Source organism: Heliangelus exortis, chromosome 7, assembly GCF_036169615.1.
Source record: "Heliangelus exortis chromosome 7, bHelExo1.hap1, whole genome shotgun sequence".
Taxonomy (NCBI): Eukaryota; Metazoa; Chordata; class Aves; order Apodiformes; family Trochilidae; genus Heliangelus; species Heliangelus exortis.
This window is the reverse complement of record NC_092428.1, coordinates 34561804-34586869: the sequence shown is the minus strand read 5'-3', so window position 1 is coordinate 34586869 and position 25066 is coordinate 34561804. Positions and strand designations below refer to the sequence as shown.

General features: G+C 44.2%; 1 protein-coding gene across 3 annotated transcripts in view; it reads left to right on the top strand.

The window, feature by feature from the left end:
• Window positions 1-19930: 19930 nt before the first annotated feature.
• STK32C (serine/threonine kinase 32C) overlaps window positions 19931-25066 on the top strand; it is a 43819-nt gene continuing 38683 nt past the window's right edge. For 2 of the 3 annotated variants that reach the window (XM_071749719.1, XM_071749721.1), the window contains exon 1: window positions 19997-20226. In XM_071749719.1, the coding sequence (XP_071605820.1) occupies window positions 20122-20226 (105 nt within the window). In that variant the 5' untranslated portion in view covers window positions 19997-20121. Of the gene's footprint in view, window positions 20227-25066 lie in introns of all 3 variants that reach the window. The other variant, XM_071749720.1, reaches the window with a different exon arrangement.

Below are 25066 nucleotides of genomic sequence, written 5' to 3'. Positions count from 1 at the left end.
CCCGCGCACGTGAGTGGGGCGTGGCCACAGGTGGGGGCGTGGTCAGGCGGAGGCGTGGCCGCGCGGTGCGGCCGCCATTTCTTCCCGCAGGAAGGGTCCCCAGTCCGGTGGTTCCGCTCCCGCGTCGTGCCCCGCACAGGGCTCCCGCCGCGCGCAGGTCCGGAACCGAACCGAACCCAGCTCGGTGCGGCGTTCTGCAGAGGCCAAGAAGGGCGAGCACGGCTTTACCCGTGCGAACAGCACCGCCCGCTGGACGCCCCGACAGCCGGGACAGCAGCGTGTAAGCGGTCTGTGTCCTGTGGGACAGGCTGTGCCCTCACAGCAGCACCCTGAGGGGTCACAGGCAGAGCTGAGAAACCTGCAAAAGCAAAAGGACTTTCCGAAGGGCATCCAAAGCGCTGCGATGCTTCCCCTCGGCAGCCTCCCCCTGTAGGAGCGATCCTGCCAGCACTGCCTGTTCGGCCGCAGCCTGCTCCCGGGCAAGCGCTTCCCTTGGAGCGGGTGAAATTACCAAAGGAAAATGGATGCCGGGTGCTGCTGCACGGCACCAGCTGCTGGGGAAAAGCAGGGAAGAATCAGTTTCGAAAAAATAAAAGCAGAACTATAAAATACCTACTTGGCTTGAAATGTGGCTATGTTTGTACTTCTAAAATATATATATATATATATATGTTGTTTGGTTGTGTCAGATGTTGAGCTGCAAGTTTTCCTCCATTTCTAGAAAAGCTGTAATCTGTTACACAAGAGTCTCTATTTATTGTTTGAGCACCAGGTATTGCTAAGCAGATAGCAATAAACTGTAGCACTAGACCTGTACAAATCCCCCTTTTATCACCGAGGGATGTAATTAGTTTATTTTAAAACCTACTGACATTCCAGACGAATCTGGGTATATTTCCACACTTCAAAGGTTAGAAGTGGCAGACTCAGCAGTCATGAGACAGAGAGGAAAGAATTCTTGTGGATTCCTTTTCAGAATTTTGTGGATTCATCTCATCTGTTGCAACACTGTATTAAAAGAAATGAGAATTTAAAAACTGATACATTTTTAACGTTACTTTGAAGGAAAAACTTGAGGCCTTTTAGATACATTGAAAGAACCAGAAGAGAGGTCCCCTCCTTTCATATGCCAGCGTTTACAAACTCCAGAAAACCCAACTGGCTTCAAATTCAGGTTGGCAGAGACAAGATCTCGTATTGGAGGCATTCAATAATTTTAAAAAATCATATTTCAACATACACAGTCCTGTTTCAACGCCTCCAAGTAGCCTGGTTATTGGAGACAATACAGATTTGAAGAGCAGTTTGAAAGATCTGGCAGCTCCTACAGCACACATTCGGCTCAGCACCACAAGCCACAGTTCACATATCTTTGAGAAAGGGCCTGCAAAGCCAGTGCCAAAGCAATGGCATTTGAAGTCCTGGTTTTCTTGTTTTTTTTTTTTTTTTAAAAAAAAAAATTTAAATTTAAATATGTGGGCTATAAAGAAAATAAACCGTATCATTAATGGATTTCTTTCCAGTGTCCACCTTGTTATTCTGTTACGTACTGTATCTGCATTTCTAGGTGAAAATCTAAGTATTCCATCTTTTTCTTTCATCATCTTGGCTGCGCTGTTCCTGAGAAATTTCTTTACTGCTGAAAAGGTTCATTTAAATTATAGCTTTAAAAGTTTCATACAAGAGGTGAATGCTCCTGCTCCCGTGCTTAGCCATTTGCAGCTGAACAATACACCATACCCATTAGCCATGCCAGTTCCTAGCAGGGAAACAAAACACCAGGACCCCCTTCACAAAACATCAGTTTGCAAAAGGAAGAGCCCTGCAGGGACCCCCCAAGTCCCCAGCTCAGCAGAGGAAAGCAGCAGCACCTGCAGGACACGGGTCCAGACCAAAGCCCAGGAGTCACCAACTCACCCAGGACGGGTGCCCAGTGACAGGGTTATCCCCAGACTGGTTTAGATGCTGAGGAAATTTAAGTGGACACCAAGAAGTGGACAGTGGTACCACAAAAAGTTCTATGAGACAGTGTAATCTGAGCCATCAGGTTCTCAAGGTTCATCAATGAGGTTGTCATTAATGCTCTGATTCTGAATGTCTGGAGATGTACTGCACGTGTTCGGAACATGACTTTTGCAATTACAGTTACGAAAGAAAAAAGGTATTAAAGATGACACAAACCAGGACTAACTCGGTCTCATTTCTTGAGTCTGGTCTGTAACACGAGGACTGATTCCTGCACAGGCATCCAAACTTATGCATAGAGTGGGAGAACATGCAGAACCATAAGCAAGTCCTTTTAGCAAAATTTGTTCAATACATACACTTGTTACACCCTGGATACAGCACATTTTTATGTCACATGCAGAGTTTGCCCCCTAGCTGTAGCCTGCTGTCACTAAAGATAAATTTGTTTGCATGGAATGTAACATACCAGGCATGAATTAACCCAAAAGGATTTATTTTCTGCTCTGTTGGAATGGGAAATCATAAAGTGTCATGGTCAAGTCAGCGAGAAGCATGGTAAGTCGCCTCTCTTTTGTCTTGGAGCACTCTCTTTGTAAAGAAAAGCAATCTATTTCCACTTGTACTGCAAAATACTTGAAATTTCTTCTTTCCTTATGAGCAGTAAACTAGGCAATTAAAAAGCTAAGTAACAACTTTTAAGATACAATGACATATTAATACTTGCTTTTTTCTTCATTCAAATAACGTTTGTTCCTCTTCCAGCTTCTTTTCTTCACTTTTCACCTCACGTTGCCTGAATTGTCCTGCCAGAGGCCAGAAACTCAGTAAGTGTGGATGTCCTCCTTCTCTGCACCGGCCAGGAGTCACCCTTGGCTGCAGATTTCCCCCCCTCCCTGCTATCACACAGTATTTTATGCTTTCTGGAAGCGACATCAAGGAGGTGGAGGGAGGCAAACAACAGGGCAAGGAGTGAAAAAAAATCACAGCAAATATAAAAATCAACTTTCCTGTTCCTAACAGAAGTAGAACCATCGGTCTTTTTGGTTTTAATACACATTTTATTCTCAAAGGTTTTTTTCACAAGTTTAAGGCAGTCTGTGTTCTGAAGAAAACACCATCCCACTGATGTCTGTGACCATCAGTGTCCCACACCTCCTCCATCTCACTCCCAGGGACACGTGTCCCCAGGAGGTGTCCCCCCCAGGCTGAGGGGGGACTGACACCCACCCACCCAGGCCTAGATGTGGCTGTGTCAAACACACACAGTGAATGCTGAAGCAGAGGATGGGAAAGCAGAAAATCCCAGCTTTGTACTGGGATCTCCACTCTGAGGGAAAAAATACAGTGAGGAATTGAGGCTCACATAATGTATGCACATGCAAGGATTGAGTTAAGGCTGTGTATAACCCTAACTTTTTCTCTCACTTCATTTTTCTGCAGCATTTATAGCCTGACAGTGTAGATTCGAGTATAAATAAGTATTACATGAATGTTGTCTGACTGGATTTGACTTCTCCGCGTGATGAATAGAAGTTAAAAATATATTCCATATATCAGAGGAAGTAAAAAGGCAAAGCAAACAGATACAGTGATCATTAACATACTACAAGTGCCCAAATGCGATCTGTGAGTCAAAATAGGAAAGATCTTTCAACATCATCAATTTAAATATGCCATGTACTGTAGTGATGACAACCAGAGCACCAATGAAAGCTTGAGCACATCTTGTATTTCATCCCAGCTGGCACCTCAGGCCAGACAAATTCAGCATCCTCTCAAATAACACCTTTATAGACCTAAATCTCCACACACAGCAGAACTTAGTGCTGTTTCATATCTGTATGATGATGGTTAATTCCAGGGTTCATCCACACTGGACTCCAGAGCATGACTTCTGCTTTTTGTGTGTGATGAGGGCTCAGGAGCAGTCACCAGCACAGCTTTCATCCCCCTCTCTGGGAAGGTCCCAGTTCCCAGGCTCATTGTTACCTCTGCACATGCAGTATGTACACACTGCTGCTCACACACAATGCTGCTCACACACAATGCTGCTCACACACAATGCTGCTCACACACACTGCTGCTCACACACACTGCTGCTCACACACTGCACTCAGCCAGAACGACAGATGGGATATGTGGGAGGGAGAAAAAACTCCTGCCTATTACAGAAGGTTCCTAAACTTCATCTGCATTCCCACAGATTCTAAATATTAAAGTATATGTCATTATTTTTCTTTAAATATACCACTATCTAAACTACCATTAAACATAACAAAGTTACAGCACTCTTCCAGAGCATCATTTGTAATTGTTTTCCAGTTCTAATGTATTGTTTTAATTAAGCAGAAGAAAATGCAACCCCATATTCTTAAGGAAAAATCAGCAGAAAAAATGAGTTTGACGTGTTACTTTTGAAGAATACAAATTAAATCCTCAAAATTTTCAAGATTATGTACCACTGAAGGGGATTTAAAACCCAAATAACTAACAAGTGTTTCAAGTATATTACCTATTTACCATGAAAAGGATATAACAAATGCCTAAGGGCACTTGGAAAAACAGCTGTAACCCTCCACTTTACTATAGAAACACCACTGTCAGGCACCACGCTGCTGATTGCCAAACAAAACTCTCCCTGCACACACCAACTTGAAGAGTGATCAGCTGTAATTAACTGTAAATTGCTGCTGTGGAATACAGAAACCATTCCTGAAAAATAATACTGGTTCACCTCACACAGATAAAAACTTAACAAGGAGACAGCCCATTTTATAAGTCTGCACATCTTTAAAAAAAAATATCTTTCAACTCATGCCTGTACAGGGTGTAAATACACTGAGCCAGATGTCCCTGTGATAAACACTGCCTTCTGTTCAGGGGTTTAACTTTATTTTAATAAAACATGCTTTTACTACTGCCCTAATTTTTTTACTTTAGGTAACAATTAAAATGCTCAAAGATAAATTAATTTCTTGGTTGCACAGGGGAGAACTCTTATGAGTAAGTCCAGTAAAATTGTGTGTATGGCACTGTTCAGAAGTTTTGCTTGCTGTGCATGATTTGCTCACTAAAACTCCACATGAATGCCAGAGAAAGCTTGGTTTAATTGGATTGAAGGACCCCATGTATTTCAACCATGATAAGGATTTGTTACCAGATCCCTTTGGAAGTCTATAACCACCATAATTTTGAATATCCAAGAGCCACATTAATTCTCATTGAAAATGAATGGCAAATACTTGGGATTTCATTCCCACTCCCAAGTGTTTTTCCTGGTTTGATTGTAAATGTTACTCTGCAGCTGATGGATGCACTCCTGAACACTGGGCCACGGCCAGGAAAACCAACAATAGCCTCAGCTTCATTAAGCACAAATGAATCCAAGAGCTTTTTCCCTTTAAATTTAGTGCTCTTTGTAAACACACACAGTACAACACACCCATGAACATGACAGATTCTGCAGAAGGTACAGCAAAAAATAAGTTAAATGAACAGTGTATGTTCTTATATTAAAATGCTAGTATTTAACAACAAAAAACAAAATACAAACAACAAAACTGACATCTAGCATGACCCTTGCTTGAGGAGGATAAAAATCACTGTGACACTAACAAAACGTGGTCCAAGACAAGTCTTGATTTAGATCTGAGGACACAGCTTTAGTTTCTAACCCACTGAGCTACTGAACTTGACTAAATCAGAGGAATCTGCCTGCAGACAAGAAGTTCTCTGCACGGATACTTCCAAGCTTGGGGGGTAATACAGGTGGGTCCTAAGTCTACAACCTCACTTGAGATCCTGTTGACTTAAAATATTAAGCAAGCATGCTATGCATGCTAAAATAAATGTCCCCTAATATGGAATAAAATTATCTAAATGTTAAGCACTAGTTAGGCAGGTAAGATTGTCTGTCTAGAAAAATGCACTGCTTGCTCTCAAATCATGGTAAAAACCTGGTGAAATTTGATAGTAAACAGTGGTAATCAATAAAGGCTACTGAGATACAATTTGCCTCAAAACAAGCACTTAAACAAGGAATTAACACAAGTAATATCAGGTGAAGTTCTGGAAGTGCACGACTGCCTTTAGTGACATCATATATGAAACAGATTAATAAAAACCTTAGTTTTCTTTGCATCAGCATTTTGCCTTAATTTTAAGTATCATGGTATTTTGAGCTGATTTTTTTATTTGCCATATTGATTAGCATTTTAAGTGACTAATTCATACTCATAATTTACTGTGTTCCCTTTAATGATATCACAGTTTAACACCCCTAATTCCAGTCTGATACTAATGGTATCCACAGTAATTACCCTTCATTACAGGAAAGCTTAAAGATGAGGAGAGTTCTTCTGTGGGAATATGCCCAGTATTTCTATTATTAATGACTTCTGGAATCTATCAGACCATAAATAATGCAAATGATGTTGCATCTTTTCCTCTCTGCTGACAACTTCTTAATTTTACCCTCCCAATGTAAATTTATAACTGCAATACTGTGGAAAGAAAAAAAGGAGACAGTGTGACAAAGAGCAAATTCTGCTTGTCTTTGAAGAATGTGAGCTCAAACACGAGATGAAAACACAGAAAACAATCTCAGACTTCTGGTATGCAGATGAACAATATCAAGAAGCTTGTAAAAATTAGTTATGGTGTATTTATAGTGCACTAAATCTTTAAGAAGCAGGTCTGTGCTTCAGATTGCATACAAATTTGATGATCATGTCCCTACCTTCAGTACACCACACAGGCAGGCAGAAGCACATTTTCATTTTCCTCCTGCCCAGTGGCAGAGGTGAAGCAGAGTGGTGGCCCCGAGGAGCAGACCCTGGCTCTGCTGTCTGAGCAGCTGTGCCTCCCCCTCCCCTGCCCTCCTGATGGGAGAGCAAGGAATGGGACCGTGTCCCCTGGGACCTGCCAGCCCCCTGCAGACACAGTGTTGTCCCCCCGCAGACTCTTGTTCCTTTACCCACCCGGCCACGATGGGGTCACCAGAGCTGATTTAGTGAGCATGGTTTTGGGGGCTGCCACTGCCCTCCTTAGTGCTTGCTGCACCGAGTATCTGCACCAGACCACGTCCTGAAATAGCACCTATGCTGATCCATCTTTTTAGTGGCTCTACCTTTTTCCTGTAAGACAGTGCTGTATTTCCAATTTTTTCTCCACAGTCTCATGCTAATTAAGTGTCCTCTCTCAGTTCCCTCATATTTCAGCTTCCCCTATATTGCCTGGACAATGCCATCTACCCCCATGCTCCCCCCCCTGCTATTCTGATGAAGTGCCCAGCATGCACACCACCCATTTGTCATCCTCATTAAAAGGTCCAACCTTCTGCTCACACTGCTTCTCACCCACTAGTGAAAAAGCCCACAAGGAAAGCACCCCCCGGTATACACCTTTATCAAAACAAACTCCAGTAAATGCAAACACACCTCCAGCATTCCTGAAACAGCTGGAAAACCTCAGAGCAGCTTTCCCTTCCCAGAATCCCCAGGAAAGCACAGGGTGGATTTTAATCCCTTTTGTATGGCTTATTGAGGTGGAAATTCAAGGGTGGAAGATCCAAGGCTGTCAGTGCAGTTAAGCTTGCTGTGAATTTAGCAAACACAGACTCACAGAACAGCCCAGGCTGGAAGGGGCCTTGAAAGACTGCCAGGCCCATTTGGAAAGATGGGTCAGTCTTCAGATACCTGTGTAGTAGCTCAGTCAAAGTCAAAGTCTGATATTTACCATGCTTATAATTATTTCTATGATAGTAACCATTACTACACATGCAGATACCATGTACCACCTTAAGTTATTTATTTGGCCAAGTCTAGTGATTTTTAGTTTGCTCTTTTCAGACCTACAAATAATTTTAATTAATAATTAAATACTTTAATTTTTTATTCAGACAGCAGCTGTAATCTATTAAATATTTCAAAAAATGAATGTGCCAAGTCTCTAAAAGAAAGGTATTTTTGTCCCAACCTTTTAATTTTGATTGATATATGGTTTATAACAATATAACTAGAAAGTGCAGCACTGAAAACAGACATTCTACACCCAGTCAATAGTAACCTATTCTTCGTATTGTATTACTGGAGTCACACTTTAAATCTCCATTCACAGCTGAACTGTAGTCTGATCTCCATCACTTTCTACAGGTTGCTTAAAATTCTGACTCCCTGCTGTAGTCATTACAGTATAAAACTGTATTTGCTCTTTTAAAATGTTTTTGTAAAACCTTACTTGCAGAAATTAGAAATACATTAGTAATAGCAGAGCTTTTTGATTTGAAATTGTCAGTAATTAAAGCTGAAAGGAATGTTACAAAACAAATTTTACAATGTGATTAACAGCTCTGCTTGACATTACTTGTCACCTGCAGCAATGTTGACAGAGTACACTTAATAGGGAAAAATAAAACCCATCAGGAGAGCAGGCAAAAGGCAGTGAGCAGCAGCTGCTGGGGCTCTCTGGAGAGCAGAGGCTTTTTCCCAAGCACCAGACTGGGGACAGCTGTGGGATCCTCCCAGGCCCAAGCTCTTGGAGGAGACTTGGGACCCAAGTGCAAACAGGGTCTTCACATTGAGGGGAAAGTCCCTACAAACTGCTGTGTGGAACTCACAGCTGCACAGAGACCTCCCTGAAACACTGCCTTGGGATCTGGAATGGCTCCACTGAAATGGAAAACAAATGCAATTAAAACATTTCAACTTCATTGACATTTTTGACCCTTTATCTGTTGGGGGTTTTGTTTTTTAATCAGCCACAGGGTAGAAGCTGACTGGCAACTTACCTGAGTTTTGCCAGAGAGAGAGAATTGAGGAAAATTCACTTCAAGACCATTCAAAACTTATTTTTGCCCACCTCACAGACCATAGCAAGAACTAGAACTCTCAAATTTTAGTCAGAATTATTACTTCTTTGAAGTCTGCTGATGTTGAATTCAAAAGTGAGAAGCCATGAAAACCATAACTTTCTGAACCATTATTGTGAAATTCCACTCAAATTGCAACTGAGGTGATGAGAGAAACTGAACAGGAATGGGACTGGAAAAAATGATTTGCTGAAATACCTAAAGGAAACATTTAGATGAAGATTTAACAGCATCACATGTGTACCACATGCTGGCTGCAAAATGGGTGTGTTGTTGCTTTCCTGCAAGTTAAGTTTGTGAGAACCAGCCTGTCAGTGTCTCAAGAGTGCTGGGGAGAGGCCAGAAAAGAGGAATTACCTGGTACCACAAATCCATGGCAATACCCCAAGCAGACAAACTTGCCAAAACTTTTTTAAAATACACCCTGAAAACACAACAGGCAAACAGTGCTGTATAAGTAATTACTCTAAAGAAACAAGAGTGTATAACATTTAAAATCCATGTTTATTGCAGACACTAAATATGCTGCTGTGCAATTATTGCTGTTGGCTTTGTGAAGAAATACATCCCCAGGGCTGGTGTCTGGCTGTATCTGTCCAACACACAAGCACTCCTCGTGCTCTGAACAATCACACTGATTGCTGTCAGGGTGGCATTCATGATCAGCAACCCCAATAGCAAACTGACTGCATTGTAACCATCTAAAAACAAAAGTTTTCCAAGTAAGCCACAATTACCAGAGTGCCTTTTCATATAGTCACGATTCACAAATTAGAAAATTGCTTTGAATAATCATAAAATACAAATGCAGAAATGGAAGATGTACACTATTGACAAGAAGAAAGAGCTTTGAAAATGCACCTTGTAAAGATCTGCTTGGGAGCACAATTAGATTTAAAATAGTCTAGCATGAAGAAATTGAATCTATTTTTAAACAGAAGTGATCAAAATGAATCACACAGATGACTTCAGTGTAGGAAAACTGAAATCTCTTTATCTTTCCGAAAGCCACACAGATTTGAATGTGCTTTGACTGTAGGGGGATGCTGCTCAGGATGTGCTGCAGGATGCAGCAGGGTGCACTGACTCCACCTGCATGCCTGGGAAGATGGCAACGTGGCACTCAGCTCCTCAGCATCCTTGAAAAATCATTTAAGTTTTAAACTGCATCACCTGCTGAGAACCTGTACGCTTTAGATTGTTCCTAAATCACTCTAGGGAACCCTTAGGTAGCTGCAGCTGTAAGTCATGCAGCTCCCATGGCATACTTTCTTCAGTAGGCTTGAAGATTTTTTCAAGGGTGTTCTCATCCTCATTTTACAGCTGAGGACACAGAGGCACAGGCAGCTCGGTGACTTCTCCAAAGACAGGCACCTCCAGCAAGCCACTGGCAGCAGAAGGAAGCAGAAGGCAGGTATCCCAGGTTCCCCACCACACTGCCCAACTAGTGCACAGTAAACCGGGGTTTGAGAACATTAAAAAAAAAAAAATATTGGCTAGCAATGAATTTTTCCACTTTGCTAATTAAAATCTGAACACATGGTAATTCTACACCAGTTAGGTGAACCAGCACAAATGCTCTAGGCAGGGCTACAGGTGTTATGATTCAGACTTCTGCTTTTCTTATAAAGATTTTCCATCCATGTTTAAAAAAAAAAACAAACAAAAAAACCAAACAAAAACTCAAAACAAACAAACAAACAAACCAACCCCAAAAAACCAGTGGATTGAAGGCAGGCATCACAAATTCATTCTAGGTCTGGATGAAAGATATACCCCAGAAATTAAGAGTAACAGCTGAGATAAAATTATCATGTGTCAGCCTCCAAACTCAGCTCAGTTTATGTTACAGACTTTGTTTGGTACTGGTGATACCAGCACCAGATTGGAGCTCTGCCCATATGAAAAGACAAAGAAGGACAGAACAGCTTCTGCAGGACAGTACCTCAGGCTGCAGGTAGTGCTGACACTGTCAGCATCAGCTCCTACTCTGTTTCTTGACAAAGGTGGTTGTGATGGCAAGTGTACAGACAAGAGAGCAATGGGGAAGGGTAGGAGGAAGAGTGGGCAGGGAATTAGCTCATGAAACAGGATTTTTGTCACAAAAAGCCGTCTTGTCAAAACATGAGTGTTTTGTAAAAATACACTAGATTTTGACAGCCTCTCAGCATGTCACAGCACAGGTTCTCCCAGCTTATGGGGTGGACTGCCTGGTAATCTCCAGCACCTGTGGTAGGAGAAGCCTGCAGTAGAGAGGGGACCTGCCTGTCCTGGAGCCTTCAGTCCCTTGGCTTGAGACAAACCCTGACACTACATCTGCCACCCCCTAGCTCAGGTTCCAGACACCATGACAGTCCAAGTCTCACCTGGTCCACCACGTAAGGGCCCAAGTCTGACACAGCTCAGCTGCTGTGGGGCAGAGGGAGACACAGTCCTGCAAACCACAGGGGTGTACACACAGAGGTCTGTGTACACAGTGCCCCGTGGCAGCTGTGGAGTGCAAGGACTACAGGTGGCAGTGCCATGGACTTCTAGGATCTGCCAAGGGAACAGCTCATCCAAAGCACAGCATATGGTGGCAGAGCATCCCCACAGCACTGCAACCCTGCCAGGCTTATGCAGGATCCCTGCGACTGCTCCAAGCCCTGGAGTGGATGTGGGAAAGTGACAATGGGAAAAGAGAGTGGCAGCCATGCCCCCAGAGCAGAGCAGAGCAGCCTGGCTGGGACCACAACAGGCAGGACAGGTCTGCAGGGCTTGGTGGGTGGGGAGCACAGAGCTGGCCCTCTGCAGGCACCCCCAGACATCCATCCCCAGGCACTGCTCACAGTGACTGCTGCAGCTTCAGCACAACCTCAGCACAGCAGGAAGGCTGGCAGCCTGGCTTAGTACCATTACCCAGAGCGTGAAGAAACAGGTAAGTGTCACACATGGCAGGAATTCCCTTATCCCAAAACTGATCTGGCAAACCTGTCACTGTCAAAGTGTGACAGTGCAAGAGCTCTGGTCTAGGATCTGTCCAGGAAACAGCACTGCACAGTTTCATGCAGACAGCCCAGCAGCTCGCTCTGCTCTGAGACACACAAGGGCATTTAAATCAGCAAATAACTTTTTTTTTTTTTTTTTTTTTTTTTGATTTATCACTGCTTGGCTCAAGGCAGAAAAGAGCCAAGTTACCCCAGGAGATAGCTCTGCTATTCCAAGGCAGTAACTGGTAATACAAAGAGAGTCAGTAAAACGGAATTACAAACTGTAAAGACAACCTTAAGTGTAATGAACTGCTGTAGAAAATCAGCTCTAATCATGTTTAGTTATTTATTATGCAGATGTCAGATTTCTGACATCTGAGACATTTTTACTTCAGCCTTACTCAGAGAAATTAAACTGAACCTTTCTGACTAGAACCCTAGACCTTTTAATAAAATTTTTGACTCTTATCAATGAAGGCAATAACTATAAATAATGTAAGTAGTTCCCCCCTCACAGCATTTGTTATAAATTAAAACCATTCTTTAGTTAAATATCAAAGTATTTTAAAGTCCAGCCACAGAATTAAACACTAAGAGCCAAAAAATGCCTATATTTTCAAAAAAGTAATGAATACTTACAAAGCTCTGTAGGCAGCTCTTTTCTAGGATTCCTTTCTAAAAGGAGAGTTTTCAATTGCCTTTGAAATAAAACAGAAAATAGTAGCAACTGTAAGAACAAAGTTCATGTAATTAAATAGAAACACAAGAATATTCTTGCTCCTTAGTTTTTTTTCTTGTTTGTTTCCTACTGCAGCAGGGGCCCTTCAAGGCAAACCTACACTTCTCTATCGCTGACATCAGAGCTGGAAAATAACACACCCCAAAACTTTCTGGTGTGACAATCTAAGGCTTGCATTTATGCCCATCTATTATCTACTACTTCAGTATTTAGTGTTTGATCTTCTTTTGCAAAGCCTGCTTATCACTTTAAAGTCTGACACTGACTGTTCCAATTATAAACACATCATTTTCAGTTGTTTATGATTTTGCTAAGCTTCAGCTGTTTGGTTTGTTGAGTGCATTCCTCAGGCTAAATTTGAGCTACAACTGCTCAGCCATTTTTGATAATGATATTAGAAAGAAATATGCCCCATTTGTGTTTAATTTTGTCAACTTCTTGTTTCAAAAAGCTCTAGTGTTCCTATTACTGGAAGCAGCCTAGAAGCCTGGCACATGTCACATACATTTATGGCATTTATGTCACATAAGATATTATTTTAATATATTTGAAAAAAACTGTTAACATTTAAACAGATCTTAAGATTCTGAAATCATGTCAGCATGTCCATGCTCAGGGAACAATTGGTATGTTTAGCAAGGCAAAATTCCCAGAGCATGCTGGATGTGCTGTTAGGAGCAGCTTCAGTGGGAGCCTGCAGGTCACTGCTGGCTGTTCAAGGACACTTTGTCCCAAAGCAGGGAGGTTGTCTCCTTTTCCCCTTGTAGAACACAGTTGCTGACTCCGAGGCAGATGATGCAGAAGCCACACTTGACCTATTTCCTTACTTTTCACTGCTTCAGTTTGCCATTTTAATATCATCCTTTTAAATAGCTTCTAATATCCAGCAACAGATAGAACAAATTACATTCTATAGACAAGGTGCTGTTTCTATTTACTAGTGTTGCAATTCGACTTGTTTGCTGTTAAAAGTCAACAAAACAAACAAGAAAGCCTGCTAGTTGCTGTCATAATATTTTCTTTACCTCTAGGAAAGGAAAACAAACCAGACCTTTTGGCAGCTGCTCAACACTGGATTAACATTTGTGGCAATATTTTAAGACGTTTCAATTCAGATAAAAAAAAGAAAGCACCACATTAATGTTTGTGTTTTTGAAGTGGAGCATGCAGTTGCATTTAAAGCAAAAAACTGAATGAAAGCAACAGGAGATTCCAGACCCTGAAAAGTCAAGAGCACTCGTAAGGGTCACAGCAACACTGTGCACTTCCTTGCACACTGCGTGGGAATCAGTGGCAGCCAATTCATCTTTCAAACAGCTCATACCCAGTCAGACAACTGAGGGCTGACTTTCTTTGACTAAACAGTCATTCAGTGTCACTTCGGAGTGAGACAAGGTTTGTAACATTTTCACCTCACCTACAGTAAAAAAAAAAAGAATATGTGAAAGAACAGGTTTTACCTTGTTACCTAAAGTTAGAAGAGTTTAGAAATTCACTATGTATTATTAATTGTACCTTTCAGTTCATCTCATTTTTAGTAAACAAAACTCAGCGTATTTACCACTCTCCTGCACTGAGGTCAGTGCCAAGCAAAAGCACATAAAAGTCTGACTGTTACAATGAAATTACACTAAGGCAAATAGAAGACAAACACAATTGTTATTGAATTACCTGTCTGACCAATGATCTTACCTGTGGTAACTGATGCCAGGGGGAAGAGCTCTAATCCTGTTATACCAGAGACCCAACCAAACAAGACATGGCAGCTTCTGAAATAAACCCTCCAGAATCACTGAAAGGACATTTCCTCCCAGATGAAAGTATTAAAAGAGAAAAACAAACATGTTTTCAACCCAGAAAGAGAGCAGCTGTTCCTTTGCATGCAAAATGTCTAAAACTGCTCTAAATTTTTGTGGAAATAACACTGTTAGAGGGGATTAAAGGATACACAACTATATACATTACACATGGAAGGGTTTTAAGGACTTTTTTCTTAAAAAAGGAAAAGTATTAAAGATCATAGCTATGAATTTGTAGCTTTTCCACTCATCTGGCAAAGCATCAAACCCTTAACTGCTGAAATTAATTTCTGAGTTTACAGACGCAACTTTTTTTTTTTACTTATACTGTGCCAATTAAACTAAATGAGAAAACAAAGCTATTTTAATGGGATTCCTTTAGAAGCTATTTACTTATGGAGGCTTTTTATTTATATTAGAGAATCTGACCCATTCTGCTATAGTCTGTATGCCATATTGCACTGGTAGGGAAGAGCATCTCTCTAACTGCAATAACTCTTGAATGGGAAAATACACAAAATATATTGGCAGCAATATTTTGAGGAAAATAAGTTCCTGTTAGACCCTGGGCACATATAGTGTCTTTTATAGCAAGTACAGCCAAAGGCTGGAACATCTCAAGCTACCAGTGATACAGCATTAGTGCAAAGCTTTGGTTCCATTAAATTTAAAGTTGCCTTATCTTGACTCACCTGAACAGTCCCCTCCTTTAGGAGCTTCTGACCTCCAAGATTATCCAGACAGTACCTTATTTTGAAATAGAGCATGTTGAACCTTGAAAAACTCCATTTTACAGGAAACCTCTAAATTCTGAAAGAAGAAGAAAGCTGTTGTCCTGAGCTGGCATGCAGCCACCTCTGCAGCTCCCAAGGAAGAAGGCAGGTGAGAGGGAGGGAGGCAACTTTATCACCCCTGGTGCTGAGAGGTGTGTGATACCTGCCCTGCAGCTGGTCCTGCCCTGCAGGGGAGGGGTCAGCCTTGTCCCACCAGCCCAGGAAAGGTTTTAGAAGAAGGCTGCAAGGCAGCTGTGTGTGCTTAATGCAGACCACCAGTGATCCCAATTGCAGAAGCTTGTTAGGTGGCTGTGCTGGTGGGAAGGGAGTCTGAAATAGCTGCATTGGTATGATTACTATTAGCATCTTGAAAAACAGAACTGGCACTATCTACAGAAACACTAATGATAGCCAAATGTGTGGAATTTCCCCCTCACATAATGTTTATTGAAAGAATTACGTGTTAAAATAAACATAGGTTTCTCTCTGTAGGCTTTCTTCTTGATGAAGAAGGCACGTGAATCACAGCAGTATTCCTTTCATTACCTTGTGTTGCAATTATAGCTATTATGTTCAGTAAAGGGCTTTTAGCAGAAATGTAATATCACGCTATACTGCCTCCCTTGTTTCTATGCCTAAATTCAGAGTATCTTATAGTATTTGCCTCTTTGGTGGTTTTATGATCATTGCATTTTTGTTTAGGAACCATTTTCATCAGCTTACTGAGAACAGATAATGATAAAGAAAGTAATGCTACTTCAGGCAGTTCTATTTTTATTTGTACTGGTTTGATTCAGGGTAACTTCACTGATAGCAGGGAACTTGATCCTGATTTCCACTGATGAAAGAAGCAAATGATCGCTGTTCCATGCAATCAGTGAAAAGAGAAAGGGAACCATAAAAAATGGCAGCCAGTAGAGGATAATATGAAGATGTTAACTGCAGGATCTGTGCTGCTTAATTAAAGCATGAGATTAAGAAAGAAAAATTTAAATATTATCTCCAGTTCTCTTCATGCTAATTTTGACATGATATAAATATAAAGCTCACGATGCTTGAGAATGATCAGTCATTTCTTGCAGGATACTCATTCACTTGCAGAACCGAGCTGTTTGAGAACAAATAACTGAAGTAATTCCTGATACAAATCCTCTGATTAAAAGAATAATCCTGGATTTTCATGAAGAATTTATCTGACCTGTCCTAGATTAGAACAAGTATCACATCTCCTAGTTAAATGGATGCACGTTGGCTTTGCCTGTTGCATGTCAGTGAGACTGATGAGACACAGCACAGGTAGTACTGACTGCATGAAAACCTGAAAACTTTGGTTCAATATTCCAAGTTGTTTCAAGAACAGTCTGTTCCTAATGACCCCTCTGGTCACCCAGCTTGCACATTTCCCCCTTAGAGATGTAGCTAGAGTTACAGACAATGATGTCTTCAAGGATAAATGATCGTAAAAGTCAGCTTTTAATTAAACTTCCTCATCTCAAACCAAAGTGGATCTCTGTTTCCCTGGAGACCAGGATGTGTAAGAAGGCAGAATTTTCTCTCCATTTCCCTTTCCTATGCTGGACCACTGTAGAGCATTTTGTATTTTACTTTTCTCTCCTGCAGGATTAGTGCTGATTGCTGAATGGAGGTTTTTGCCATAGGACTGTCAGTGTCAGTGAGGTGGTCAGTCTGCCGTGAGCTGTTCCCAGGGGGGATCAGCACTGCATGCTGCTGCACTGGATTTGCATGGTGCTATCAGACTCTGGTGCCCACTGCTCCCCTGCTTTCAAGCTTTAGAGGCAGAAAGTGAATACAGTGCTGCTGCAGAAATAATGCAAATCTGTCTGCTTGAACCCCCAGCACACCTGCACTGCAGTGAGAGCAAATGCTTTGGCTGAGAGAAAGCAGAGGGGCTCCACTCGGTATTTTTGGCACTAACTTTGCACCATTGTAAATGACTGTGCACTGGCACTTGTGACCCAGCATTCTCTGGTTCCCAAACTGATCCGAGATAGTGAGTGTTTCATCCTTCTCAGTTTCTGCTGGTACAGAGGAGGAGACAACCTCAGAGCTCCGTTTGAGTTGCTCAGGAGTAGAGAGTTAGAATTCTAAATAAACTGGAATTTGTGTATAAAAATGTTAAAATATTAAAAATGGAAAAGATTACCTAGCAGCATTTGTGCTAAGTATTTGCAAACTAAACACAAATGTCACTTTTTCCAAGGAAGTGAGGTGCTGTGGCAGTGTTGCCCACAGGAAAGACCAGCACTGCACAACTTGGAGCCTGTGTAACAAACACCATGGTTAATGACATTGTTGTTTTTTTACCCTTTTCCTTCCACGCACTCTCTGAAGTTGATGTTTGTATATCTCTGATTTCCCCTCCAACACTTTCTCTTTTTTATCATTCAGATGTTGTCAGAAGTGACTTGAAACCAAACAAAACCATTGGTTTTCAATCTGGAACAACACAAACAATTTAGATAATCAAAACACAATTTCCAAGGGCAAAACACAGCCAAAGACTGTTGTTAGTGGCCCAGATTCTTTGCCCTGCTACACAAGTCCGGAGGAACTTTCCTGAACTCTTTTTCTCTTATGTATTGTTTCTGTCATCTTTACTATTGGTAGTTCAAAAGGCACCAGCAAGGCACGACAGTCTCTAAATACCAGTTTTGGTGTTTAGAATAAGAATATCCTCTCCCAAATTAAAGCAGAAAGCAAAAATCAGATGAACTTGCATCTGGCAAGGACTGCCCAACTCAGTTCATGATGAAGCTCACCCAGATCTCTACTCAAGGTAACATTCCCCCTGACAATGTCAGTATTATAATTTAGATTGTAACAGGGTTTATGTTTCAAACGCTGCACCTTCCTCCTGCAGAACCCCAAGGAGAAGTCTGTGGCTGCTGTGCAGAGTAATGAGCACAGGACCAGCCTCCTGGCAGCCGCCAGGGCAGCTCCTGCTGTTCCATTCTGAGCAGAGAAAAGCCTCTGTAATTACGTGTGAGTTTAGGTACGTGGTAGTTCTTCCCTTAAAGACAAGACTAAAATTCTAATTGTCTTGGCTATGCACTAGATGGGCCTCCTGAATGAGCAGACCTTGCAATGAAGGATAGCAAGGGGGTAATTTTCTTGGGGTTTTTTTGTGTGCCTATGGTTGCCTTCCTAGAAAGCAGGAGTAAATGAGAAGATCTGTTTTTAATTAGCCTATGTTACTATGAAAGATTTTGAGCAGCACTAAGTGGTCTGAAGAGCACTAAAACCAACCAAACAAAAAAAACAAAGAAAACTTTCTTTTGAAAACCAAAGAAAACTTTTCCCCCTCATTTTTTCCTACACTACATATTGTAAACTTCTGAGAAAAAAGACTATGATTCTATGCTGTGGATTTGATTGTCCAAATATTACAAAGAATGAGAAAGAAATGACAAGTGAATGGCAGACAGACTGAAGCCATTTAACAGCACCTTTCATACTCTTTGTACAGAATGTAAAGACAAGAGAAAGGCAGGAGTGAATGCTGGTAGCTCAGAGATTTGCAGTGTATTTTAAAACAAACCAATCTCTAAACAAAGAAAAAATTACTGTCTTGTTAAAAGAGTATTCTATCTTTTTATTATCTGATTTCTCAAATAAATTTTCTTTAAGAACTATTCTTTGCCTCTGGAAAACTGTTCTTAAATTACACCCTTCAACTGTAATCCTTCTACAACTTTCAGGCTTTTTTATATAATGACTAACTCGCAGCAAATTTTCTGTAAAGAGTACAATAACTAACATATCAATTTCAAAACATGTTATGGAAGAAAACAGCATAAATTCTAAATTAAAACTTTGGAAGCAGCATCTCAGAAATTACAGAAGTCCTTACTGATGGTGTAACAGATGCAATATAATGGCTAAAGAACTGTCCCTTGCCCTGACAGTTCTGCTGTGGTCCGCGGGCAGTGTAAGTTATTTCTGGGAAATGCGTTTAATTAGATATTCCATGAGACATCTCAGTTCAATGAGCCGTAAGACGTGGGGTCAGGAGCACCTTACAGCTCAGCATTTCGCTGCGCCCGCCCTGACCCGGGGTGAATTCTTTTCCTGCAGCTCTGTCGCCAGCTCGGTCACCAGCCGGAGGAGCAGGAACCCTCTCAACCCCGCCATGCCCACTCACGGGCTGTCTCGGAAAAGCGGGATTTCCACTCCACGGAGCTGCACAGCAACGAAAATGCAGCGTGAGGCTCACAAAGTGGCAGAGCTGGAGCCTTCCCCAGCGCTCGTCCCTCCGCCTGTGCCAGCAGCTCCGGCAGCAGACGGAGCATTTGCAGCCTCTGCTGCTCCCGTGCCGGCAGGATGCGGGACAGGCTTTTTCCTCCTGACTCCTTGAAAATTAAAAGTTGCAGGCTCAGGAGCAAAGGGAGAGTCCAGGGGAGGCCAGGGAGATGGTAATGGGAGGGCTGGAGACAGGCTGAGAGAGCTGGAGGTGCTCGACAAGGAGGTGGCTCAGGGAGACCTTCGAGCACCTTCCAGTGCCTGCAGGGGCTCCAGGGAAGCTGGGGAGGGGCTCTGGACAAGGGCCTGGAGGGATGGGGTAGGGAGGAATGGCTCTAAACTGGAAGAGGGGACACTCATCTCACTCAGTGCCCCGGGGAGACCCGGTTCTGACCCGGCACCCGCCTTTTGGAGGCGGTGGCAGCTGCCGGGTCAGAACCGCTACCCCGGCGGCCGGCGTGACGCAACCACCCCGGAGGCCCCAGGGCCCAGGCCCCGTTCTCCGTCCGGGCCGCAGCTGCAGGCCTGACCGCCGGGGGCGCTGCGCTGAGGGCGGCCCGGCCCGCCCCGCTCCCGCCTCCCGCCGCTCCGCCCGGCTCGGCGGGGCTGGGGCTGAGGGGGTGGCGAAGGCGGCCCCGGGGGCTGCCGTGCGGGTGGGAGGCGGTGGGTGAGGGCTGGCGGTCGATCGCGGAGCCTGGTCCCACCCGCGTGAGCCGCCGGGCCGGCGGGGAGAGACGAGCAGGGCATGCCATCCGCCTCGCCCCGATGTTTCACTGGGGAAAGTGGAAGAAGAGGATGGGAGCCAGCGCCTCCTCCTCCAAGAGACCCGTCTTCGACGAGCGGGAGGACGGTGAGTACCGAACAGGGTGCTCCGGGATGCCCAGCCCCGGGATTCTCCGGTCCCGGAGTGCCCAGACCCGGGAATGCCCTGGCCCGATATTCTCCGGTTCCAGCATAGCCAGTCCCGGTGTCCCCACCCCCTGCTTTGGGGTGCCCATCCCTGGCGTCCCCTACCCGCACCTGTTGATCCCGCACGTCCCATCCTGTCCTGTCCACCGAACGAGCCGAACCGAGCCCGGGTGCGGGTTTGGCAGCCGGGGCTGAGGGTGTCGGAGCCCCCGGGAGCGCTGCCCGGGGACAGCCCCGCAGGGACCGGGCTGCTGGTCGTGAAATACCAGGTGATGGGAGGGGGGGGGGAAGCGAGGGGAGAGTTCAGCAGTGAAGTTTCAATCTGCAGGGAAATCTCTGGTTTTAAAAAGCAAAGATCAAGCGCAGCCGGCCATCCAACTTCTGAAAACTACTTGTGATGGGAAAACCCTACTTTGGGTGTTTTCTCCCCAGAAACGAGTTGTTTTTTTAAAGGAAATGCACACGAAGTACCACAGTTGCATTAGACTTCTCAGATGCAGGGTGAGATTTTAGAGGACCAAAGCAAGGAGACTTTGTGGGTGCAGGAAGATCTTGGAGAGGTATCATGACCGGGTGCCGGGTGGCCAGGGGGGCTCCTGATGCTCTCAGAATGCTGCCTTGGCCATAGGACACCCAACCCAGTGCTGGCAAAGGTGCTGAGGTGCTGCAGTGTTGCGGTAGATAAACTTGGAGTTAAACACTAATGTTAATTTGAGCCTTCAAGGCAAAACAGCGTTGGGTTTGCAGGAGTACTGGGTCAGCTGGCATCCCCTCGTTGAGGGTGAGCAAACCTGAGCCTGCCAGTGGTGTTCTGACAGCTGAAGGGGTGTTAAATCAGGTAAACGTTTCTTGGAGAAGTAGCTAGTTGATATCACCAACAAGTATTTATTAGCAATGCAGAGCGTGACACTGAACTGTTAACCCTGGCATCTCTTCACAGGAGTAGGGCAAACCTCTGTTGGAATGATGCCTCAGTGCCCAAGAGGTGTGCTGAGGTGTGCCTGAAATGCACAATAAAACTGTGGTTGGCAGGAACGGCCACATCCATCCAGACCCCCCTGTCCCTTTGTACTCGTGCTGTGAGGGAGATGAGGTTGATGTGGCTGCTGACTGTCTGCAGCCCCCATGGGCTTCACCAGGACTTTGTGCTCGACCTTTCCTGTTGTGTGTGGTGGGTTAGCAGGAACAGCAAGTGAGCCAAATGAAAACACTTAAATTGGAGGGTTTGCTACATAATTCAGAAAGCATTTCCTTTTGAACTGAGCCTGTGTATGGCCAATAGAGGGAAATTGAGCTGTGCGGGCGAATGACCATTGACAAAAACCTGGTAACATCTCATCAGGCATTTTCAAGCAGTGCCTTTGCAGTCGTGCAGATTTATTAGGACATTACTTTATTAATATTACCTGCTTTTTCATCACTGCTTGTTAGTGTGTGTTCAGAGCAATTACAGTGTTGTTTTGGTGCACTCATATTTACTGGCATGGCATGGTTGCCATGGAGATTCTTAAGACATTACAATAACTTCCTTACATAAAGAAGCCAGTTAATAGTTTGGTTTTCTGTGTGACATTATATGGAAGAATTACTACTGATGACAATTTAAAGTAAAGCATATTAGAAAAAAGGAAGGAAAAGGCTTTACTCCTAGGTAGTTCCCAGTGATGGATGTGCAAGAATGAGACTGTCTAAACCTAACAATTCATCCCTTTTAATTATTACTGGGTGTATGTATATAGCAGGTTAACATTTATTCTAGTGAGGAGTAGTAACACAAGGCCTAGGTTTGATAACTCCAACTCCAAATGTTCAGATTTTTGAGGCAAGAAAACCCTTGCCATCCTCTGGTTTGACTTCCTTGGGACTGGTGTCAGGACTTCCCTCAAGTTGAGCCTCATGCACGCCGGGGGCTCCTGGGGGTGAGCAGTAGAGCATTTGCTTTTGTGTAAAACACCTGGCCCTGGAGTTTTATCTGCTCTTAACTTCACAGTTGGAAACCATCCTTTCTGCCCAGCCCCATCTCCCTGCTGCTGGATCTCATGAGTTGCTGCTGTTGTGTCCCTGCCTTGGTGCTGGGACGTACTGGGGCCATGTCTGCCCCATGTCCCCGTTGCTTGGAATCCATGGGCTGAGCTCTCTGAGTCCGTGACTCTGAGGGTAAACTTCATACTCCTGAGCCTCTCCTGTAGACCTCTGGTCTGTCTGGCTCTCTTTTGGTGCTTCCATCAGGAAAACCAGGCTTTTGTCTGTAGGAGGCGTGAGGGTTTTGTACTTATACCTGTAAGAACATTTTAAAAGCTTCTTACTTGGTCAATGAATTTGTTTTCCATTCCTGAGGAAGGTCCAGTCTGTGTGGCAGCTGCCTTTTGTGGGCTCTGGGCTCAGCAGCAGGACACAGGGCACTGGGCTGTCTCAGCCTGCATACCCAAGGCCTGGGTTTTCTGCTGTCCTTCTGGGAAATGGCCAATAAAATTTTACACACACACACACGCACCCACCCCATTATTTATTTCTTTATTAATTTGTTCTTATTTTTTATACTAAATGCAGAAAACCCATCATTGCGAAGCCACAAGGAATGTTTAAACCCAAATGTTAAAAATACATTTAGCAAAGTTGCAAGGACTTGGGCAGCAGGGCTGAGCAATAAGAGATGCAAGGCTCTGTTACGCTTGGTGCTGGTTGTGCTGCCCACAGTTGTGTTATGTGAGAGAGGGGGAAAAATGCAGCCTGACAAATCTTTATATGCAGCTGTATCTAAAGAGGAATTTCAAGAGTGCATTTTGGTTGTAGCTTCTCCTGAATCAGAGCAGCTTACTAAAAAAGTCTGTGTAAATATACATGAGGATATGTAAAGCCATCTGCTGCTTTCTGCTGAGCTGTTCCTTCCCTTTGCTTCCACTGAGGTGAGTTGTCTGAGGGCTTTAGGCCTTACCCTGAATTAGATTTACAGCTGATCTGCCATGTTTTGATGCTGGTTTAATTGTGATTTTTCTCTCAGTCACTTCTTTAGCCATCTCTCTCTGCCATTGTGCAGGAGGCTTTTTTGCAAGGGGGTCAGGTACAGTCCCCTGGGTTTATCCTACTTGCATCAAAATCAGTTGTTTAAAACAGGTCGCCAGTATCACATCACAGGTACAGCTCTCCCAGTAACCCAGTCTGACTGGTGTACATCTGCAAGGTGTTTCCTGGCTGCCTCATCTGCCGCAGTGCTCCAGCCTGAGGGATGTGTTGGCCCCCAGCAGTGCTGGAGGGAGGGTCCCTACTCTGCCTCACCGCCATCCTCCTCCTCGGGAGGCTGGAGAGCCTCAGCAGCTGCAGCAGGGCTCCATCCCCATGGAAACGGGTGAGAAGCTTCAAAACCGGCGGGAACGTGCTTTAAATAATCCCCATTTTAATTTGAAACAGTATGTTTGCAGACTATGGGGTTACACACCCCAGAGCACCAATCCCTCCAGCCTCACCCCACCATCTGGTGAGCCAAAACCCAGAGTGCTTCCTTTGGGGAGCAGTTTGATGTGCAGAGAACCAACCACATGTGCCAGACCTGCCTCTTGCTCTAACTGGTCACCCCAGAGCTGCTCCTGCTGAGTCTGGCTGGGTGCTGGGTGCCTCCAGCTGCAGCCCCAGAGAGGACTTTCAAACCATCATCGTGTGTTATCATCTCTTACATCACCCTGAAGCCAAGGGTCCAGTGTAACAGGTTGGCAACTGTTTACATTCCTCCTCCTGCTTCCTATTTTCCCATCTGATGGCAGTGAGGTGTCCTGCATTGCCACAGTGCTGGATTCTCATTTTTCAGATTGGGATCAGGCTGGGGTGTTGCTCTGTTCTAGGGAAGCAAGGGCACACTGCCAGGCTGTCAGACATGTTGGAATGGCAGAGGTGGGGAGCAAAGCTGACCTCGTCGTGTGTCCTGTGCCCCTGTGGCCACCCAGCTCCCTCCTGCCAGGCTTACCCTGTGTCCAGGGGCATCCCACTGTGCTGGAGCCTGGAAGAAGGAACAGTCCCAGCCCAGACCCAGGGCCAGGAGGAGTTTCTCTCCCTCTCCTTAGGTGACAAATGTCATAAAGCACCTTCAGCAGGGTGGACAGTGTGGCCTGGCCTGGTCCCCTGGTCCCTGGGGTCACCCTGCAGCATCATCCCTGCTCCAGCTGCTCCTTGCATGGCTGGACACCTGGTACTTGTTATCCCACCGGCTTCATTGTCTCTTCTAGGCAGGGATTTCAAGCCCTGGGAAGGAATCATTGCCCTTTGCATTGGAAAACTATGGAATAATGCCCAGTAAGCGGCTGTGAAATCCCAGATACTATTTAGGATTTAGGGTCAGATACAGATTTGTTACGCTTCCATGCTTTGCAGATTGCTTATTAAAGTAATCACTGATCAGATTGCCAGGCAAACTTCTTTCATAGCCTGACTCTGGTATGGCTGTGGGCTGGGAGCACAGATGCCTTTCCCTGTTATTTAAAAACAAGAGAAGAAAGCTTTTATGTATTATCAAAGTGGTAGCTAAGTAAGTAAGCGGGGGGGAGGAGGGAGTGGGAATTACAAAGAGGTGTCAGAAAAGCTGTGTTTAGTATTGTCAGTGGTGCTTTGTTTTTGCTTTGAATCTTGCTTCCCCCATTCTGAGGTTTTTTGTGTCTGCTCTGCCCAGAGACAAGCTCCTGCCCCACGCTCCTGCCCCCGGCACAGCCAATGCTCCTGGTGTAGGCTCAGGGTTGAAAACTTTTCCACCCATGAAGCTTTTTGGTGTGTCATGTAACACAGAGACAGGTTCA